At 32.9% G+C, this 17,828-nt stretch overlaps 1 protein-coding gene and 1 pseudogene across 1 annotated transcript; both read left to right on the top strand.

The window, feature by feature from the left end:
• Nucleotides 1–803: 803 nt before the first annotated feature.
• LOC143601444 (universal stress protein PHOS32-like) lies at nucleotides 804–2,842 on the top strand. The gene is made up of 3 exons (XM_077078850.1): nucleotides 804–1,007; nucleotides 1,130–1,236; nucleotides 2,354–2,842. The coding sequence occupies exons 1-3, from the start codon at nucleotides 836–838 to the stop codon at nucleotides 2,573–2,575; spliced, it is 501 nt and encodes a 166-aa protein (XP_076934965.1). The 5' UTR covers nucleotides 804–835; the 3' UTR covers nucleotides 2,576–2,842.
• A 12,077-nt stretch (nucleotides 2,843–14,919) lies between these two features.
• LOC143601446 (uncharacterized) lies at nucleotides 14,920–16,387 on the top strand (annotated as a pseudogene).
• The last annotated feature ends 1,441 nt before the right edge of the window (nucleotides 16,388–17,828 follow it).

Genomic DNA, 17,828 nt, shown 5'->3' with positions numbered 1-17,828 from the left:
TAATTTATTTAATTAAACTTAACATATCCAACTATATCAAGTTCTTATATAACGTTTTTTAATAAATAACATTAATATATTCGTATCCTTTAACCGATTTAACCTGTTATGAGCTCAACCTTATGATATAAAAAACTTTAATTAGTTAGTTATCACAGATAATGGAGATACTCAATTAGAAACAACAAATAAACATTTTTTTTTTGTTAATTTGAAAAAAAAAATGGTCAAAATTGTTCTTAATGGTGTGTTTGATTTGTATTGTAAATGTTTTTGAAAATAAGTATACATTTGAAAGAAAATAAAAAAAACATGATAAATATGAAAAACTGTTAGTTCTAAACGTACTAGCTAGAATCAAAATAATTAAGATGAGGCATAAAGCAGATAAATTATATTCAAATGAATATATCTAAAAAAACGTCATTTTCAAATCTTTTTTAATGGGTTTGATCAACACATCATATGGATGTAAAAACTATGACTTTTATATACATGTACTTCACTAATTTTTTGTGATTCAAACGATAAAAAATTGACATATCTAAAGAAAACAACAAGTTGGAGAATGTCAATTAGTATTTAGAACACAGAAACAAAGACCGAAAGAAAACCGGTGTCAAAATGAAAACCATGGAACCAAAACAGTTAAAACTCCTTAAACCGCCGCCACACAGTTTTGTTTCAACAAGACACCTGTATATATCATATAGGACCGCCATATATACTAAATGCGTCAAATCTACCTAGTTCTCTCCAGACGTACACTCAAAACACACAAATACAAACACACACTTCTAGATTTAATAATTGAATCATGAGCCAGCTGTAAACAATGGCAACGAAGGAACGGAAGATACTTGTAGCAGTCGACGAAGGAGAAGAGAGTGCTTACGCTCTCTCGTGGTGCCTTAACAATGTTGTCGCCGAGATTAATTCAAAAGACACCCTCGTACTCCTCTACGTCATACCACCGCATGTTGTCTACTCAGCTCTTGACGGAACAGGCCAGTACAACACAAGCAAATTAACCATGCATGCATGATATTAGTTATAGTTTTAATTAATAAACAATTCATTACATATATATCATTTCTAATAATCATACACTTATTATTATTTTGATCAGGATACTTGTTTTCTCAAGATATAATCACCTCCATGGATAAGTACCGGAAGGATGTAGCTGAAACTGTCATTGAGAAAGCTAAGAAGCTTTGCAAGCACCTTCAAGATGTACGTGAGTTTTTTTTTTTTTTTTTAGAAAATAGAAATTCACGAACCAAATTTAAGATCAATAAAACCCGTAGTAAATACTAAATCGGTCGCGAAGTTATAAGCTTACTTTATAAGTCTGATCGCTAACGGTTGCAAATTAATGACAGTTATACATTGACTAGTTTGAAGATCAAAAGAATATATATATTTTTAATGTGAATTTTCAATATTTATAAAATATAAAATGCTCTTGTGTATGAAGGTGTGCCGATCCGACTAGCCGGGATTGTCGAAGAAATAAAAGTAATAGAGTTTCCTATTGGTAAAGAACATGGGAAAAATGAGGGATCTCACTTTGGAGAGTTGGTCTCGTTATAATGTTTAGTTTGGGGATGTAATTTTGTATGTTTGTTTGGTGTATGGGATATTAATTGGGTTGAGGGTGGTGTGTTTTTGATGGTTGTAAGTGTTCTAGCTCCTTGCTAGTAGGGGATGCAATAAATTAATTAAAAAGGTTAAAATTTGGGAAAATGACCAAAATGTACTTCCATTTGACCGGCCAAATTAAAGAAAATGTCAATTTTGGGCATTTTATTCCCAAAATGCCCACCCTTAAATCTCGACAAATTGACGGCTTTATACATTACTCGACGAGATTTTTAACTAATACTAACAATATAAGCTAGTCTTCCATTTAACAATTCAAAATGATTACAATAAAATGGCATTTAATGATCAACAAGTGGAAGGTAACTTATATTCTGCCACTTGTACAAAAAACCTTGCCGGAAGCCAAAAAAATCTTGTCAAAATAAAAAAAATCGTCGAAAGCCTAAAATCCCTTTGCTCTGACGATCTAAAAAAAGCATGTCGAGCTGACAGTGTTATGACGCATGGTGGAATCTTGTTGGTTGAAAATCTCGCCAGCTAATAATTAAAAAATGTGCGTGTCGACGAGGCTGAGTGTGGATATTATGGGAAAAAGATGGTTCGAAAATATGAGAAAGTATAAATTGGAACTATATTAAGAAGTGTTTTTTTTTTCTTTCTTTGGCTTTTGATTATTCAGTAGAAAAATGGGCAAAAAATATGAAAAAAACTAGATGCATGTTAAAATTTGGGTTGGTGTGTGCAGGTGAAGGTGGAGACAAGAGTGGAGGTCGGTGATCCAAGGGATGTGATCTGCAATGTGGCAGAGAAGACGAGTGTTGACATGGTGGTGTTGGACAGCCATGGGTACGGTTTGATCAAGAGGGCGTTTCTTGGGAGTGTCAGCAATCACTGTGCGCAGAACTGCAAGTGTCCGGTCTTGATTGTCAAGAGGCCCAAGAACGTTGCTGCAACTTCCACCACTTGAGGTTGAAGATGATGTTATAACTAATGAATTGTGTCTGACGTTCGTTTCTCGTTTAGTTAATGGTTGATGTTATGAACCTTTGTTTTCTATGGGCTTTGTAATTATGGCATGAGCCGTAAATTGCAAGAACATAGTGATGATAGTTTTCAACCACTGGTGTGAGCTGCAAGAATATATAAGCATGTATTCAGAAGCTGTTTATGAGACCGATTGTGTTCATCACATCCGGTTTGATTGTTTTGTTATTTTTAATCATAATCTTGATCAAGAATTTCTGATCTCGTGTTCAATCCAATCTGTATGTTTGTAATTTTCTTTTGTATAATCAATTGCATTAAACTGATTCATGTGTGATTAGATTCATTGTGTTCTTAGTTTCGGAGAGAGATTTTTTATTCGAATTTGTAATAAGTGGTCTATGATATCCGTCATGTTTTTCTTAAATAATAAACAAAAATCAGTCGTTAGAGTATAATTAGGATTGCTAATAAAAAAATAAAACCAAAGATAATCCAAACTTAATAATTATCTCTGACCCTTAAATAACTTTACCTGCTCTCGAAGGCTCCTTATACCGTAAGCCTTATAATAACCCGAACTTTGATATTGGATAATATATATATATATATATATATATGATAATAATAATAATTATAATAATAATAATATCAACATTTATGTTGTGATTTTTTTTGTTCCGAAGCATATCTAATATTTTTTTTAGGCTATTAGAATTTGAAATTCAAATAAGCCTTCAAATTTTTCCAACCTTATCTGTCGCAAACTATTGGGATAACAATATGTTATTAGGCTTATATAACCCTTAAGCCAACGAGAATAAACACAAGAAAAAAAAAAAAAAAACCTACATGCTATCATATTTCGGTTTCGCCGCGACCTGCAACCACCGTAGGTATTCATCACCACCAGCCACAACCATCACTCAGGTAAAAACGATCACTCGCGGACGTTTCTGATAGTCATACACTGTTTCTTCCTGCCGCTGCCATCTAAGTCAGAGTCCGCCATCGCCGCTCGCCAACGTTACAACCGGTTGCTAATCGTTGAGTTCTTTCTAATTGCACCGGTCACCGTTTTCCCTCCGCGTCACGTACCACCACTGTTCAAGTTCCGCCTTCGATTTGTTCCATTAAGAGAAACCGATTTAGTCGCTGTCACGTTTACGTACATCACCGACTTGTTCGACAACTCAGGTAACTGTCCGCTCCTTCTCTTCTGGTCCGCATGCCTAATTAAGTTGTTCGAATACGCCTATGATTCGTTAATTTGTTCCGGGCAATGAAAAACGTTGTTTAAAATGAAACTGCACTTAAAATTCTTATTATAACTCATGCATGATGCAAGAGAAAGGAAATCAAGAGTCTGTATGGTCTGTTTAATTTCTTCTAATTGGTTGTAAAAAAAAATAGTGTCAACCATATTATTTATTATAGTGTCCATGTTGTGTTTGTGGATACAGTTGGCTAAAGTTAATTGAAGGTTTAAAAGGATTGCTCTCATCTACTACGTATATTTTTAGATCAAATTTGGGAACATAGATATTTTAATAAAATAATAAAATGTAAAAGTTTTGACGATTATCTTAATTAAACAAATTAATAATAATTCAACTTTAGTCAGTTTATTCACGTTTTGCTCTTATAATTAAGTAAATGTTTAAAAATTTAGAATTTGCAAAGTAATACTTGTTTTTAAAGCTTTAACGATCTTACATAATCACCGAAACTAGCATATGACTAAACACGTTTATTTTAAATGAATTCCTAAAGTTTCATTCCGGGGAAAATCAACTAATCATCCATCGTGATTAAGTTCGTACATCTATATTAAAATGTACCCAAACCGTAGGTTATCGTAGGACGTGCGGACAACTTAGATTTTTACTTGGCTTTGCTTTGCTTCGTTGGATAAGGTACGGTTTCTGGTTTCTGTCACTCATAGTATAAATTATATTCCGTTACTTCATTACGGTTTCTGTTTTCGGTTACTTATAGTATTGAATCTATTCCGTTACTTTGTAGTACGGATTCTGTTTCTTGTTACTTCGTAGTACGGTTTCTGTTTTTGTTACTCTTAGTATTAATTATATTTTGTTACTTCGTAGTACGGTTTCTGTTTTTGTTTCCTCTTAGTACTATTTATATTCCGTTACTTTGTAGTACGTATTCTGTTTTTCTTCACTCATAGTATTGGTTCTAGTCCATTTTATATTCGATGTCCGTCACTTCGTAGTGCGGATTTTTGTTATCTGTCAGTTACAGATCTAGTTCGGTTTATTCGTATGATATGTTATATTAATTTTATAGCATGCAATAGGTTATATATATTTTGAATTCATTATTGCATGTTCCTGTTTGAATATTTTTAGTTATACGATTTTAGTTTTTGTACTCTGTTACCCGAGCAATTTCTGACTTGTCGTTGGGGCGTCAACGACATGGCACTTGTCGTGATAGTGCGTAATTAAAGTTCACGGCGTCTCTAACTAGTACTTTTGAAGTATTATGGCCACTTAGAGGCGTATAGATCGATCTTAGCTCCGACTCCTGACTCCTGACTCCTGACATGGCACTTATCGTGACAGTGCGTAATCAAAGTTCACGGCGTCTCTGAAAGTACTCATGTAGTACCTTGGCCACTTAGAGGCGTATAGATCGATCTTAGCTCCGACTCCTGACTCCTGACTCCTGACTCCTGACTTCTGTTTGAGATGGAACAATGTGTGCACGCCACCCACACCGTCTCCTTGGTGCATGGACTAGCTAGCTGTGTACCTCTCTGTTTAGGCTCTGGGTGCTTCCGTATTACACGACCTATTTATTTTAACATCATCGTCGTGTATTTTAGTAATTATATTTTGTTTCGCTATATTTCTGGTCCGTTTTTGATATGTGTATATGCATTTGATTGAATTTGAGTATATTCAGATTACGTCCCGATCGTGTATCGGATTATGTTTCGCATTAAATTATAGTTCAGTTAAATGTTACACGTTATATGTTACACGTCACACATTATATGTTACAAGTTATATGTTTCTGGCTCTGGGTGTTTTTGTTATAGTTCTGATATATTTCCGCATGCGTTTGACCATGTTCTGGCCAAGTGTCGGATCATACATCTGAATTTTATTAAGTATATGTTTAGGTATAAAGGGTTGGTTTCGAGTTTGAATTGAAGTTCGTATATTTATTCTCTTACGTCTGTCCTTACCTATACTATTGTTCTTTCCGTTACTGGGCAATTTTTGGCTTAGCCGTGTTTTCTTGTTTTGTTTTTCTTATTTTGTTTTCAGGTAATCCGGGATTCTGGGAATTTAGTGATGAGAGATAAAAAAATGAAGTTCAAGCTTCTTAAAGTTAATTCATTTTGTTTAATAATATGACGTAGGTTGCATTAATTTTTGTTGTATTTGGATTGTGGCGTTGATTTGATATCTGTAATAGTGACTCGTCAGCCTGTTCCGGGTTGGGGTATTACAAGCCTAGTTAGTCTTGTTCTGCTTGCTAGGAAGAGTAGCCTTGTACACTCCTTCATGCATCTCTATCTTGATCATACCAATCTCAGTCTCATAGCCCTCTGGTATATGCACGCCCGCAACATAGTACTCCGTCTTTTCTTTCCCTGGTATATGCACGCCCGCAACATATTTCTCCGTCTCTTTTCCCCCTTGGATTATAAGACAGCCGTTTACAAAGGAGGACACCACATCCTCTATCTTGAATCCGGGCATATTCAAGAACACACATAGGCCTTCACTAGTTAACTCCATCCGCTCGAATTCTCCAGTACTCATTTTCACATATAGACTTCCAGCAGTCTTCTTCTTCTTCTTATAATTTGTGAACGACCTATGCACCGCATTTGGGCTGGATATTTTTGGGATCATTATATATACTAGAAACGAGGGATGAAACAATATGTTTTTGAAAAGAACAAATTCTTGAAGATTAAAGAGTCTAAGGATGGTAGTGAAAAGGAAATCAGACAGCAATTTAGTGATCCCGTACTCGACTGTGGGAGCGTATATATATACCATCTGCCTTTTATCTCTTACTTTCGTCTCCTTTAAACCGCATTTTATGTTGGGAAACTTCATGCCAGCCAGACAGGTTACTCCGTCTGCTGTGTTGCCTTGGAAGAGCAAGTAGTTATTAGAATAGCATGTAACGGAGCTTGCATAATTATAATCGAAGGATACACATAATAAGCCATTGTCACTTTCCTTCTTCTCCAGTCCAGAACTGGAACTTGCATAACTATATGCTGGTCTTTAACGTATGACAATGAAACCGAAGTGGCTCCTGGCGATAATGTCAAATAGTACAGAAAGTATTTTCCATAATCTAAAACTGAAATCCCAAATACATAAGATTAATCAATAGATAAAAAAATATAATAAGATATAGGGGAAGGTTAACGTACAAATAAAATTAACGCGTTACACGTGAGAATGCGTAATTATATATACAAGTAGAGTAATTATGTAATTACATCATAGAGTAATCATTTTCTGTAATCTACTTGATTCTCACGTTTAGCACGTTAATTTCATTTGTATTTGATCCATACCCTATATAAGCAAAAGAAAAAAACCACCGTAACTTGGAAATGTAGTAAAGCTTCGATTGAACATGTTCTGGCGTCTGCCATAGATCTTAAGCAAACGATATGCAAAAACATATTTGGTGAGGTGATTGGAAGTACTCATGTGGCGCAGGAGGGAAGCCATGTGGGTGCAATATGATAGTTTGGAAGTAGATCGAAATGAAGGGTACTAATGTATTAGGGTTTATATATTTTGGTTTCTGCTTGCTTGCAAAATAAGTAAACTATTTATTTAATTATTTATTTTAGGACTCTAATAGTGGTGCATGTCACTTTAACTATAACTTCCCGTGATAAAGGAGAGTAAAATAGGAATTGTTATTCAATAGGTGTAAACTATTTATTTACTAGGTTAGTGACCCGTGTAATACACGGGCCGAAGAAAATAAATTTCAATAATAGTAATAAAATAAATGAGATAAAATGATTATAAATATTTCATGAATAATATAAAAGTATAATCTCATCCAGTGATGTTATAATAAAAGATTAGTTTTAAACCTAAAAAAATAAGTTAAAAAAATGTTTTAGAGTGTACTCCCCTTATTGTTGTTTGGGAGTCAATGGAATATAACCGCAACCGGTCTTGTAATGTTAGCCAACTAAACATTATTCACATAGTTAGGTGATCCATCCTACTTTGATTCATTACCCGACCCAAACAATGTTTTTGATGGTCAAGATTAAAAATAACATGAACATTCTTGTAATAATGTAACAATGAGAACATTATAGAAATAAATTCACAAACTTATAAAAAACTATCATACAAAATATTTATCATTTGAAACGACAAAATTCCAAAAATCAAACAAATTGTTGCAAACATATTAAAAAAACATCCAAAACCAAATGATAACGGTCTTAAAACTTAAGCCACTAATTATTTTTCTTTTCTTGGAATGAGTAGGTTTCCAAACTTCCCATCTTCTTTACCGCCTTACAAAAACTTTGGCCCACCTTTTGTTCCTGAATTACTTCACCTTCATATTGAAGGTATATTGAGAAATGCTATCTCCGGTTGTCAGATGCATGGAACCAGACAACCCATTCTGACCTGGTCTAGGTTGAGCTTCTTCTCAAGAGTGGCAATCATCTTCACAACATCATAAAATTTTGCAATTCCAAAGCACTTTTCTGTCTGTCCACATTATATTTCATCTTGAAAGCATACTTCTTCTCCGACAAAGTGTTCTAAACACCAGATAAAGGGTTCAGTTTCAACACCTTGCAACAAAAATAATTAAAAAGGTTCAAAACTGAAGGTCTGGTGGGTCGGGACGACTCAAACCAGAATACTATGAACGGGTTTATTAAGTATATTCCATAAGTCGTTCAAAAAAAAAAAGAAGATATAGACGGTGCATACAATAATGTTTTATAGACAGTTTTAATATTTACCTATGTTTATGAAATGATTCAAACAAAACACATTTCTGGTATTTAGGTATATATTAACATTTCTATTTCATTTGGTGGTTTTTAGACAACTTTTAAAAAAATCTCTGAATGAAAGGTCAATTACAAAATCTGTTGATCAAGTGATTAACAAACCTGAATTTTGAGTAGGTTGACGATTTTAGGGCCTACAAAACCATATGCGCCTGATACATTGATAAACCAACATAACTGCTTTCGATTATACCTAAGAAAACATCCAAAAATGTTTTAAGAGTTTAGTCAAAGATCTTTTACCTGACATAGGCCCATTAAAATCTTAACAAAATGTTTTTGATTAATGAATGCTGAATGACGAACATATCTACTTTTCAGACATTATAAAAGTCGTGGTTTGGTCACTACAAGAAATGGTTGCAAAACAAAACACAGCAATAATTAGTAACTTCACACACATGAAAAGAAAATATAAGTGAAGTTATATAAGAACATAAATTAAAGATTACTTGCAAGGAGCATGACATCACAAATGGATTATATTTGAGCATGTTAATAAATTACTTATATCATATATATGGCCTGCATCACATATATAAAATATTACCATTTCTTACTTCAGTATATATAATACGGTTTTATAATCACGCTTAATGCATTAATTACTAATGTTGCCCAGCCCAGTCCCTACATATGCTTGCATAAACTCGCAATGAAGTAAAACACAAACCTGAAATGAAATCAGAAGTTTCGCATCCGCCTCAGATATTGTGTGTGAACTTTAATGTTATTGAATTTTCTCGAAAATTAAGTGTTATTAGAGATAAATCCCTTATCATGTGCATCAAACATCCAGCTTTGACTCTTTAAAGTCAAACAAAGCCATTAACAGTCTTGAGAAAGATGCACAAAATTGCAACTGAAATAACATATCGTCAAATTCATATTCATCAGATGATTAAAATGGGTTATTTCAATATTAATGATAAAATAGATCATGACAAAATACGAGCATATTATAGAATAAATATAATTACCTTTATATTATCACCAGTCACACTTAAAAGTTAACTGAATTAAAGGAACAACAACATCTCCTGATAGTGAAGCTCAACAGCTGGAATTCCTAAAAGAGCATGTTTAAATGATCTCCACCATATCATCTGCATATAAAGGTAGTATTAGTGTAACAATTTATGAGTTAATGAAATAACAAATAAATAAGAAGTAAAAAATATTGATACTATTTATTAACTAAAACACAGCTAGTTTTATTGTTAACCTAAATACTAAAGCTATGGTTATAATCACCATCAGATGTGCAATTAACATAGCAGGAAAATAGAAACTAACACTTGTATCAATCATCAAAATTACACAAACAAACTTGATATACAGACAAGAGAGACACAGCTACAAATGATGAAAAGTTCACCAATTTAAAACACAATATAATAACTACATAGAGACATTTGATGGTGTGATTAATAACCTAATAGCGTATAAGTCATATACATGGTGCTCACCTCTTGGGCACTTGGCCTAATGATACCAAACACTAACAGAAGCTATTCTTACTTCGGAAATTAGGTATTAATCTAAGGAACAAAAATAATGATGTAGTGCTGACCACAAAAACAAATTGCAAGATCAAGAAAACTAATTATTATGGTAACACGAATAAATTAATTAGTGAAAACTTATTTAAATTTACATCCTCCTAAATTAATTAGTGAAAACTTATTTAAATTTACATCCTCCTCCTGTAACTGATCATTATGTTTAAGTAATTCCTCTGATAAATATGGTTCTCATCAAAGTATCAAAAAATCTCAACTTTTATAGCCTTGTCACAATATGATCATCATCTTCTTCAACAAATAATAATGTTGACTATTATGGCGCTAAAAGCTTAATATATTAAGTAACAGTAAACAAAATCTATTAATTAAAAAACCAAATCTGAAGAGTTGAAACATTTTGTAATACTAAAATTTTAGCAAATCAGTATTATGACTATTATGGCTATACACACATAAAATACAAACATGATGCAATGATATTTAAAGATCAAGTTTCTTGAACTGAGTACTCATTGCAACCCTTAAAAAAATTGATTCGGCCGGGAACGATCAAGCTGTAAGTGAAACACTCAAAACTGTATGCATAGAGTTTGTTATCCTTAATCAAAATCACAACACGTTGATATGTGATGATACCAATCAAAATCACACCATACACCAAAAAAATAATACCAATTGAAGATTAGATGTTGAACATACCTAGTGAATCTGCAGCAATCGATTATATATGGTATATCCAAATTCAGTTCGTTAAACCATGCCCCGTTTATCTTGAATAATGATTCAATCCGGGTATTAAGAAAAGGGATGAAAAATAAGAATCAGGAGGGAAGATGAAGCGTATTGTGAGACGGCTTTGATGGAGATGATAATAAACCCTAAATAATCAATCACCCGTGGAGAATAATAAAGGGGCCTTATTATTGTTATGGGCGGGAAAATAAATTTTTAGGTGATTGAGATAGCTGTCCCTAAGGATTTCTTTATTAGAGAGGGTAGATTTTAAGACTCTAATAATCCATGTCACGTTAAACATAACTTCCCGCGATAAAGGAGAGTAAAATAGGAATTGTTATTTAATAGGAGTATAATCTTACTACACTAATAAAGCAATACAAGTTTTTCGTATGACATTCAACTATCATGTCTACATAGGCTTTCAACTCATCAATTTTTCATTTATATAATTTTCACATGTTAATTTGAGCATTAATTTTAAACATTAACTCCTAAATGATTATAAACATCGGATTGAGTTATTCTACGAAGGCCAACAAAAAATGAGAAGTGTGAGAAGCCATAATTAATTGACATATGTCAAATGAGGACAAAAAAAATGTTATAAAAGTAATAATACATATTTTCTCTCTTCACATGTAAGACACATGTTAATTTCCCCATCATTTTTAATCATATATAACTTTTCTTATGATATATATTTTTTAAAATAAAATTTACCATAATAACAAGCGTGTTGTTGTCTTTAATATGAATATGATTTTGTTATATAAAAAAAAAATACGCCAATGTGTCATTTTGCTTACAATTGTGTCTTTTTTCGTCATTGTGTCTTTCGGTTTGTTATTTGTGTTTTCGTCATTGTGTCTTCAATTGATCATTTTGTTTTTAAAATAACACCGTTGTATAATAATATGTAAATATAATGAAAAATACAACAAATTATCTAATCTATAAAACACAATGATAAATACATATTACACAATAAAATGAAACGTAAAACACAATAATGAATACATATAATACAATAGGCTGAACTATAAAACAATGGCCTGAAACGTAAGAGTGTAAGATACAATGGTAAATACATATTACACAATAACATGACACGTAAAACACAATAATGAATACATAAAATACAATAGGCTGAACTATAAAACAATGGCCTGAAACGTAAGAGTGTAAGACACAATGGTAAATACATATAACACAATGGAATCTACATATTACACAATGACTTAAATGTAATGCACAATGAACATGATACTATTTTTCGCCGTTATTCTCGCTCAAAAAAATATCCCCGTAACCCTATATGACTTGTTCCGACCCAAAACCAAAACAACCCTTTTTTTAATTGACCTGTTTTATGACCTTAACCATTCTGACTCAAACATGTTTCGACCCATGACCCGTTTGACCCAACCCAACCCAACCCATTTGCCACCTTAACTCAACACCAGCCATATGATATGGATCACCAGGGAAAGCTCAGAAGCATGACATCTATTCTAGCAACCATGACATGGGGTATGTTTGGCAACGAGCTTTTATGAGCTTTTAGGAGCTTCTAGCTACAAGCTTTTAGGAAAAAACCTCCTATTCAATAAAAAGTCTTGTTTGGTAGAGTTTATTTATAGGAGCTTGAAGCTTTTATATTATGAGAAAAAGCTCCAGGTTGAAACGCTCATAATAGTAGCGTTTATAAAAGTCTACAAGCTTTTAGGGATTATAATTACCTAAATAGCCTCTCTGTATGTATATTATTCTATCCCATCTTCCTTCACGTCTTTATCAATTATCAGTCCAAAACAACTTTTCTCCTTCACGTTTCTTCAAGCAAGCTTAAAGGTATGAAATCTGATCTTCGATTATTATCCGTTTTTTATTTCATTGATTACACATGATATATGTTGTCACGATTTGGTTGATTATTATTGATGATACGTAACCGTGTGTGACGAATTTGATTTTAATTGATGATTTGGATCTTCAACTACTTTAGATCATTATCCTTATTAAACTAAATTATGCAGAATTTTGGCTCAGTTTTCTATGTAATCTATATTGATGAATACAAAGTTAGGTTGTAGATGACATTATAATAAATCATATCTTCTGTCTTGAATGTGAAACTACTTACATGTTTTTATATGACAAAAAGTATTAGAAATCTAAAGCTCTTTACTTGATAATCATGTTTATGTATATTTCGTGAAACTGGTGTATATATTTAGAAATCTAAAATTGCTGCCAGGAACTTCATTTGTAGGGATTATCAACAGTAGTATATAGGGCAAGATATAATAAATTGTTAAAGAAAATAGGGAGAACTGATTATTTATTTAATACGAACTTGAAATCGTTTAGGATCGCGAGCCGGCTCGAGCTCGATAACTGAAGATCGGGCTCGTTTATTAAACGAGTTTACTTTTAGACTGGAGCTCGGGCTCGATCGTGGTTTTATACGAGCCGAACTCAAGTAGCTCGCGAGCGGCTCGGCTCAGCTCGTTTACACCCCTAAGTATGGTATGAGTGATAATCAACTTGTTTGTATTATTTGTGACAACTTAGTTCCATGACCTGAAAGAATGAAATAAGATTCTCAACATTTGATAATCATGGCCCGCTGTGAACGGACCCGTATTGAACCTGTACTCACTTATTTTGCATCAATATACTCACATTAATTTTCAAACTCAAATAACTTCTTAAGTGATTAGAAGATTCAACATTCAGAAAACGAAAAGTTGATCATAGAACCTAACTTTTCCTTTTGAAGTGATTAGAATATTCAACATTAAGGAAACAATTTCTGGTTCAACAAACTACAGCTCATGGAAAATTTAACTGGTAAATATTTTTGTTGTAGTTGGGTGACATGCAAAGTAATCTAAAAAATTCCCAAATTGCCCTTGTATGCAACCTACCCTTGTATGCAACCTGTTAGCAAACAAACCTGAATTGAGCTGTCAAAATAACCTGCCAAATCTGACCCGTTTATAATTAAAACATATCTGTCCGAAATGTCTCTTTTGACCAAAACTTTGAATTTTGGCCCGAAATTAGCGAGGCCCGCCCGTTTAAGTTGCAAATCTTTAAAAAAAGATTCAGTAATTCAATCCTACTGCAAATATTCTTAAATACTATTTACCCGTAACAAAACACAAACTGACCAGTAACATGAAAAACTGAAAGTCTGACCTGAACCTGCAGTCCGCTTCGGCCCGTTATCAAAATTACATCTTTTGAAGCTCAAGTCTAACCTGAAACTGCAGTCCGCTTCGGCCCATTAGAAACATATAATGGTTGATAGGTTAAACTAGTATTATGACCACATACCATGAGTGAGTTATGCGAGACATTTCCATATGAGTTTAATTTTTTCTAAAATATAAATTTAATAATTGTTAATTAATAATATAATGTCATGAAAAAATACATAAAAATAAATAAATAATATATATATATTCTTTTATACATAAAATTATAATAGAAAAGATTATATAAAATAACTATAATTATATAAAAAAATAATTTATAATAGTAAACGAGCCGAGCCTGAGCTTCAAAATCCATTCATGAGCCGAGCTCGAGCTTTGAAAATAGAGCTCGGCTAGGCTCGTTTGCACTAAGCCTTAGTGTTACTTAATATTGAAAACTACTGAGTACGATGATGATGATGATGATGATATTTTAGAAAAAAATATATATATAAATAGCAGGCTCGTTTAGGCTCCCGAGCCGGCTCGAGCATGAATGAAAGTTATTAAAGTTATTAACATGAATGAAAGTTATTAAGTTATTAACATGAATGAGTTTACCAACACTTTTATGAAACTTGATAATCAAATAATTATGCACACTGTACAACATCCGTACAGTGTAAAACATATCTTTGTAGGTAATTTTAATTATTTTTTTTATATTTTTAAATTGTGTATATATGTATTCACGGTTACTAGATGGATTCCAAAAAAGAGAGGGAAAAGAGAAAATTGGACAAAAGAAATGGTATTAGAATTATGTCGGTTCTTAAACAAATATATAACGAAGCATGGTCGAACTTCATCATTCAAATGGGTTTCTCTTCAGCCAGAGTTTGAAAAGGTTATAAATCATAAATTTGTCAGTGACAAAGCTATGAAGAACAAATATGACCATATGAGAAAAGAGTACAACCTTTGAAAGTCACTTAAGAACGGAGAGACTGGTTTAGGCTGGAATGAAAGTACCAAGCAACTTGGTTGTTCTGATGAGTGGTGGAAACTAAAATTCAGGTGACAAAAATATAACTCATTTAAAATTTAAATACCGTATAATATTCCAGTAGTAATGATAACTAAATAGTCACCATTATATTGTGTAGGAAAACCCGAAAGTTTTAGCAATTCAAAATAATCAACCATCTATACAACTACAAACAAATATATAACGAAGCATGGTCGAACTTCATTATTCAAATGGGTTTCTCTTCAGACAGAGTTTGAAAAGGTTATAAATCATAAATTTGTCAGTGACAAAGCTATGAAGAACAAATATGACCATATGAGAAAAGTGTACAACCTTTGGAAGTCACTTAAGAACAGAGAGACTGGTTTAGGCTGGAATGAAAGTACCAAGCAACTTAGTTGTTTAGATGAGTGGTGGAAACTAAAAATTCAGGTGACAAAAATATAACTCATTTAAAATTTAAATACCGTATAATATTCCAGTAGTAATGATAAATAAATAGTCACCATTATATTGTGTAGGAAAACCCGAAAGTTTTAGCAATTCAAAATAATCAACCATCTATACAACTACAAGAAGAGTGGGATCAGTTATTTGGAGATGCAGTTGCTAGTGGGAAAATTGTGTGGCACCCTCTATGGATCCAACGACATTCAGTGAGGTGCATGTTGAGAATATTGAGGATGACAATGTTGAGGGAGGTGATGATGCAAATGCTTATCATGTATACAGTGATACACTTTCTAATCTAGAAAACTTGGAAACTCAAGGAAACAATTTCTACGCTGACTTTTTGAATGAAGTAAGTCAACCTAATGCATCAACATCAAGCCCAAGTGAGGTGGCAAAAAAAATTAAGAAGCCTATTAAAGTAAACACTAAGCCTACACCTGTTAAGATGAAACGTAAAGGAAGAGACTCATTGGGAGCTTCAATGCTTAAAGACCATTTAACTCAAAGTAATATGTATCAACAACATGCTCTAGAAATATTAGAATCAGATTCTTCCAAACTTAGTCAAAGTACTAAGTTTAGTATTGAATGTGATATAGGTGTGCTTAAGTAGATGGTAGATGCAGGATTAATGAGAGAAGATGAGGAGTTGTGGTTATTTGCAATGGACTTATTTGAAGGTCCCGTGAAAAGAGAAATGTTTATAAACATGCGACATGATCATAGTAGGTTAGCGTGGTTTCAACGAAAGCAAAGGGTCACCGACTAAAGTTTTCTTTGAGGGCATGTTATGAAGACATTATTGTTTCTATTTATTTAAACTTTATTACTCTTGGATTGATTTATTGTTTTTTTTACCTTGATGTTTTATTGCCGTGACTATGGAAGTTATTTGATCTCTTTTATTTTAATTTGTATTTATGCAAGAATATTATTTACGTCTTTATATGTTAATCTATTTATGAGTTTATCTTTTAGCTATTTATGTGTTTATATGTTAAGATGATATTGATTTATTACCAGGTTTGTTATGGATAATGAAACAAGCAAGAAGAAGCACAAATTGCATTGTTATAACTTTTTGTTGGATTCAACCTATACAAGTGATCTAGTTGCTGCATACTTTTATAAGTATATATACAAGGAACCATGCATGACATCATCACAAACGAGACAGGCTTGGATAATGGAAGTTTTAAATGGCAATCCTATACGATGTGTAAATGCATTCAGAATGCATCCAAACGTGTTTATGAAATTATGTAGAGAGCTTGAATCAAACTATGGATTGCAATCGAGTGATAGAATGCCAACTTTTGAGAAGGTGGGGATATTTCTGTATACATTGGCATTGGGTTTATCTAACAGGGATGTTGGGGAGCGTTTTCAACGTTCTGGGGAAAGTATTAGCAGAGCATTTCATTAAGTTTTAGAGGCAATAGCTGGTAGAGATAAAGGTTTTCAAGGTCTAGCACGCGACATTATAAGACCAAAAGATACAACTTTTCAATTTGTACCACCTCAAATATTGAACGACAACAGATACATGCCGTATTTCAAGGTATTAAATTGATTAATGTCATTCATGCTTGTGTACTTTTACTTAACTAATTTCAAATTATATTTAGGATTGTATTGGATGTATTGACGGTACACATATAGGGGCCTGCATCCCAGAGAGTCAACAACTACTTTATATTGGTAGAAAAGGGGTGCCAACTTTCAACGTAATGGCAACATGTGATTTCGATATGTGTTTCACATTCGTATCAATTGGGTGGGAGGGATCAGCACATGACACACGTGTTTTTAGTAACGCGACCCAAAATAGTAAATTCAACTTCCCACACCCACCTGAAGGTAATATTTGGAACTGTTTACATATATATATTTGGAATTGTTTCATTTTACTCTTTAATAAATTTCTAACGCCTTTTGTTTTTTAACTCCTTTATCAGGTAGATATTATTTGGTTGATAAAGGATATCCGGGCAGAAATTGATACCTTGTTCCATATTCAAAGACAAGATATCATCAATCTCAATTTCAAAGAGAGCCCCCGAATAATATGCAAGAAGCTTTCAACCGTTCACATTCATCTTTACGCAGTTATATTGAGAGGTCCTTTGGAATTTTGAAGAAACGATTTAAGATACTTGGTACAATGCCCAAGTATAGCGTGCACACACAAATTGATGTTATCATGACTACATTTGTACTGC

Source organism: Bidens hawaiensis, unplaced genomic scaffold, assembly GCF_021521415.1.
Source record: "Bidens hawaiensis isolate Kalapana, Puna unplaced genomic scaffold, B.hawaiensis_p1.1 tig00056291_1, whole genome shotgun sequence".
Taxonomy (NCBI): Eukaryota; Viridiplantae; Streptophyta; class Magnoliopsida; order Asterales; family Asteraceae; genus Bidens; species Bidens hawaiensis.
Note: the sequence above shows the minus strand (reverse complement) of the source record. Positions and strands in the feature narration are given on the sequence as shown.

Excerpts from the sequence above, each read along its gene's own strand:
- LOC143601444 (XM_077078850.1), top strand. The coding sequence starts at position 836 with ATGGCAACGAAGGAACGGAAGATACTTGTAGCAGTCGACGAAGGAGAA. Across the intron at positions 1,008-1,129 it reads CTCAGCTCTTGACGGAACAG|GATACTTGTTTTCTCAAGAT; the intron begins GCCAGTACAACA and ends TATTTTGATCAG. Across the intron at positions 1,237-2,353 it reads TTTGCAAGCACCTTCAAGAT|GTGAAGGTGGAGACAAGAGT; the intron begins GTACGTGAGTTT and ends TGGTGTGTGCAG.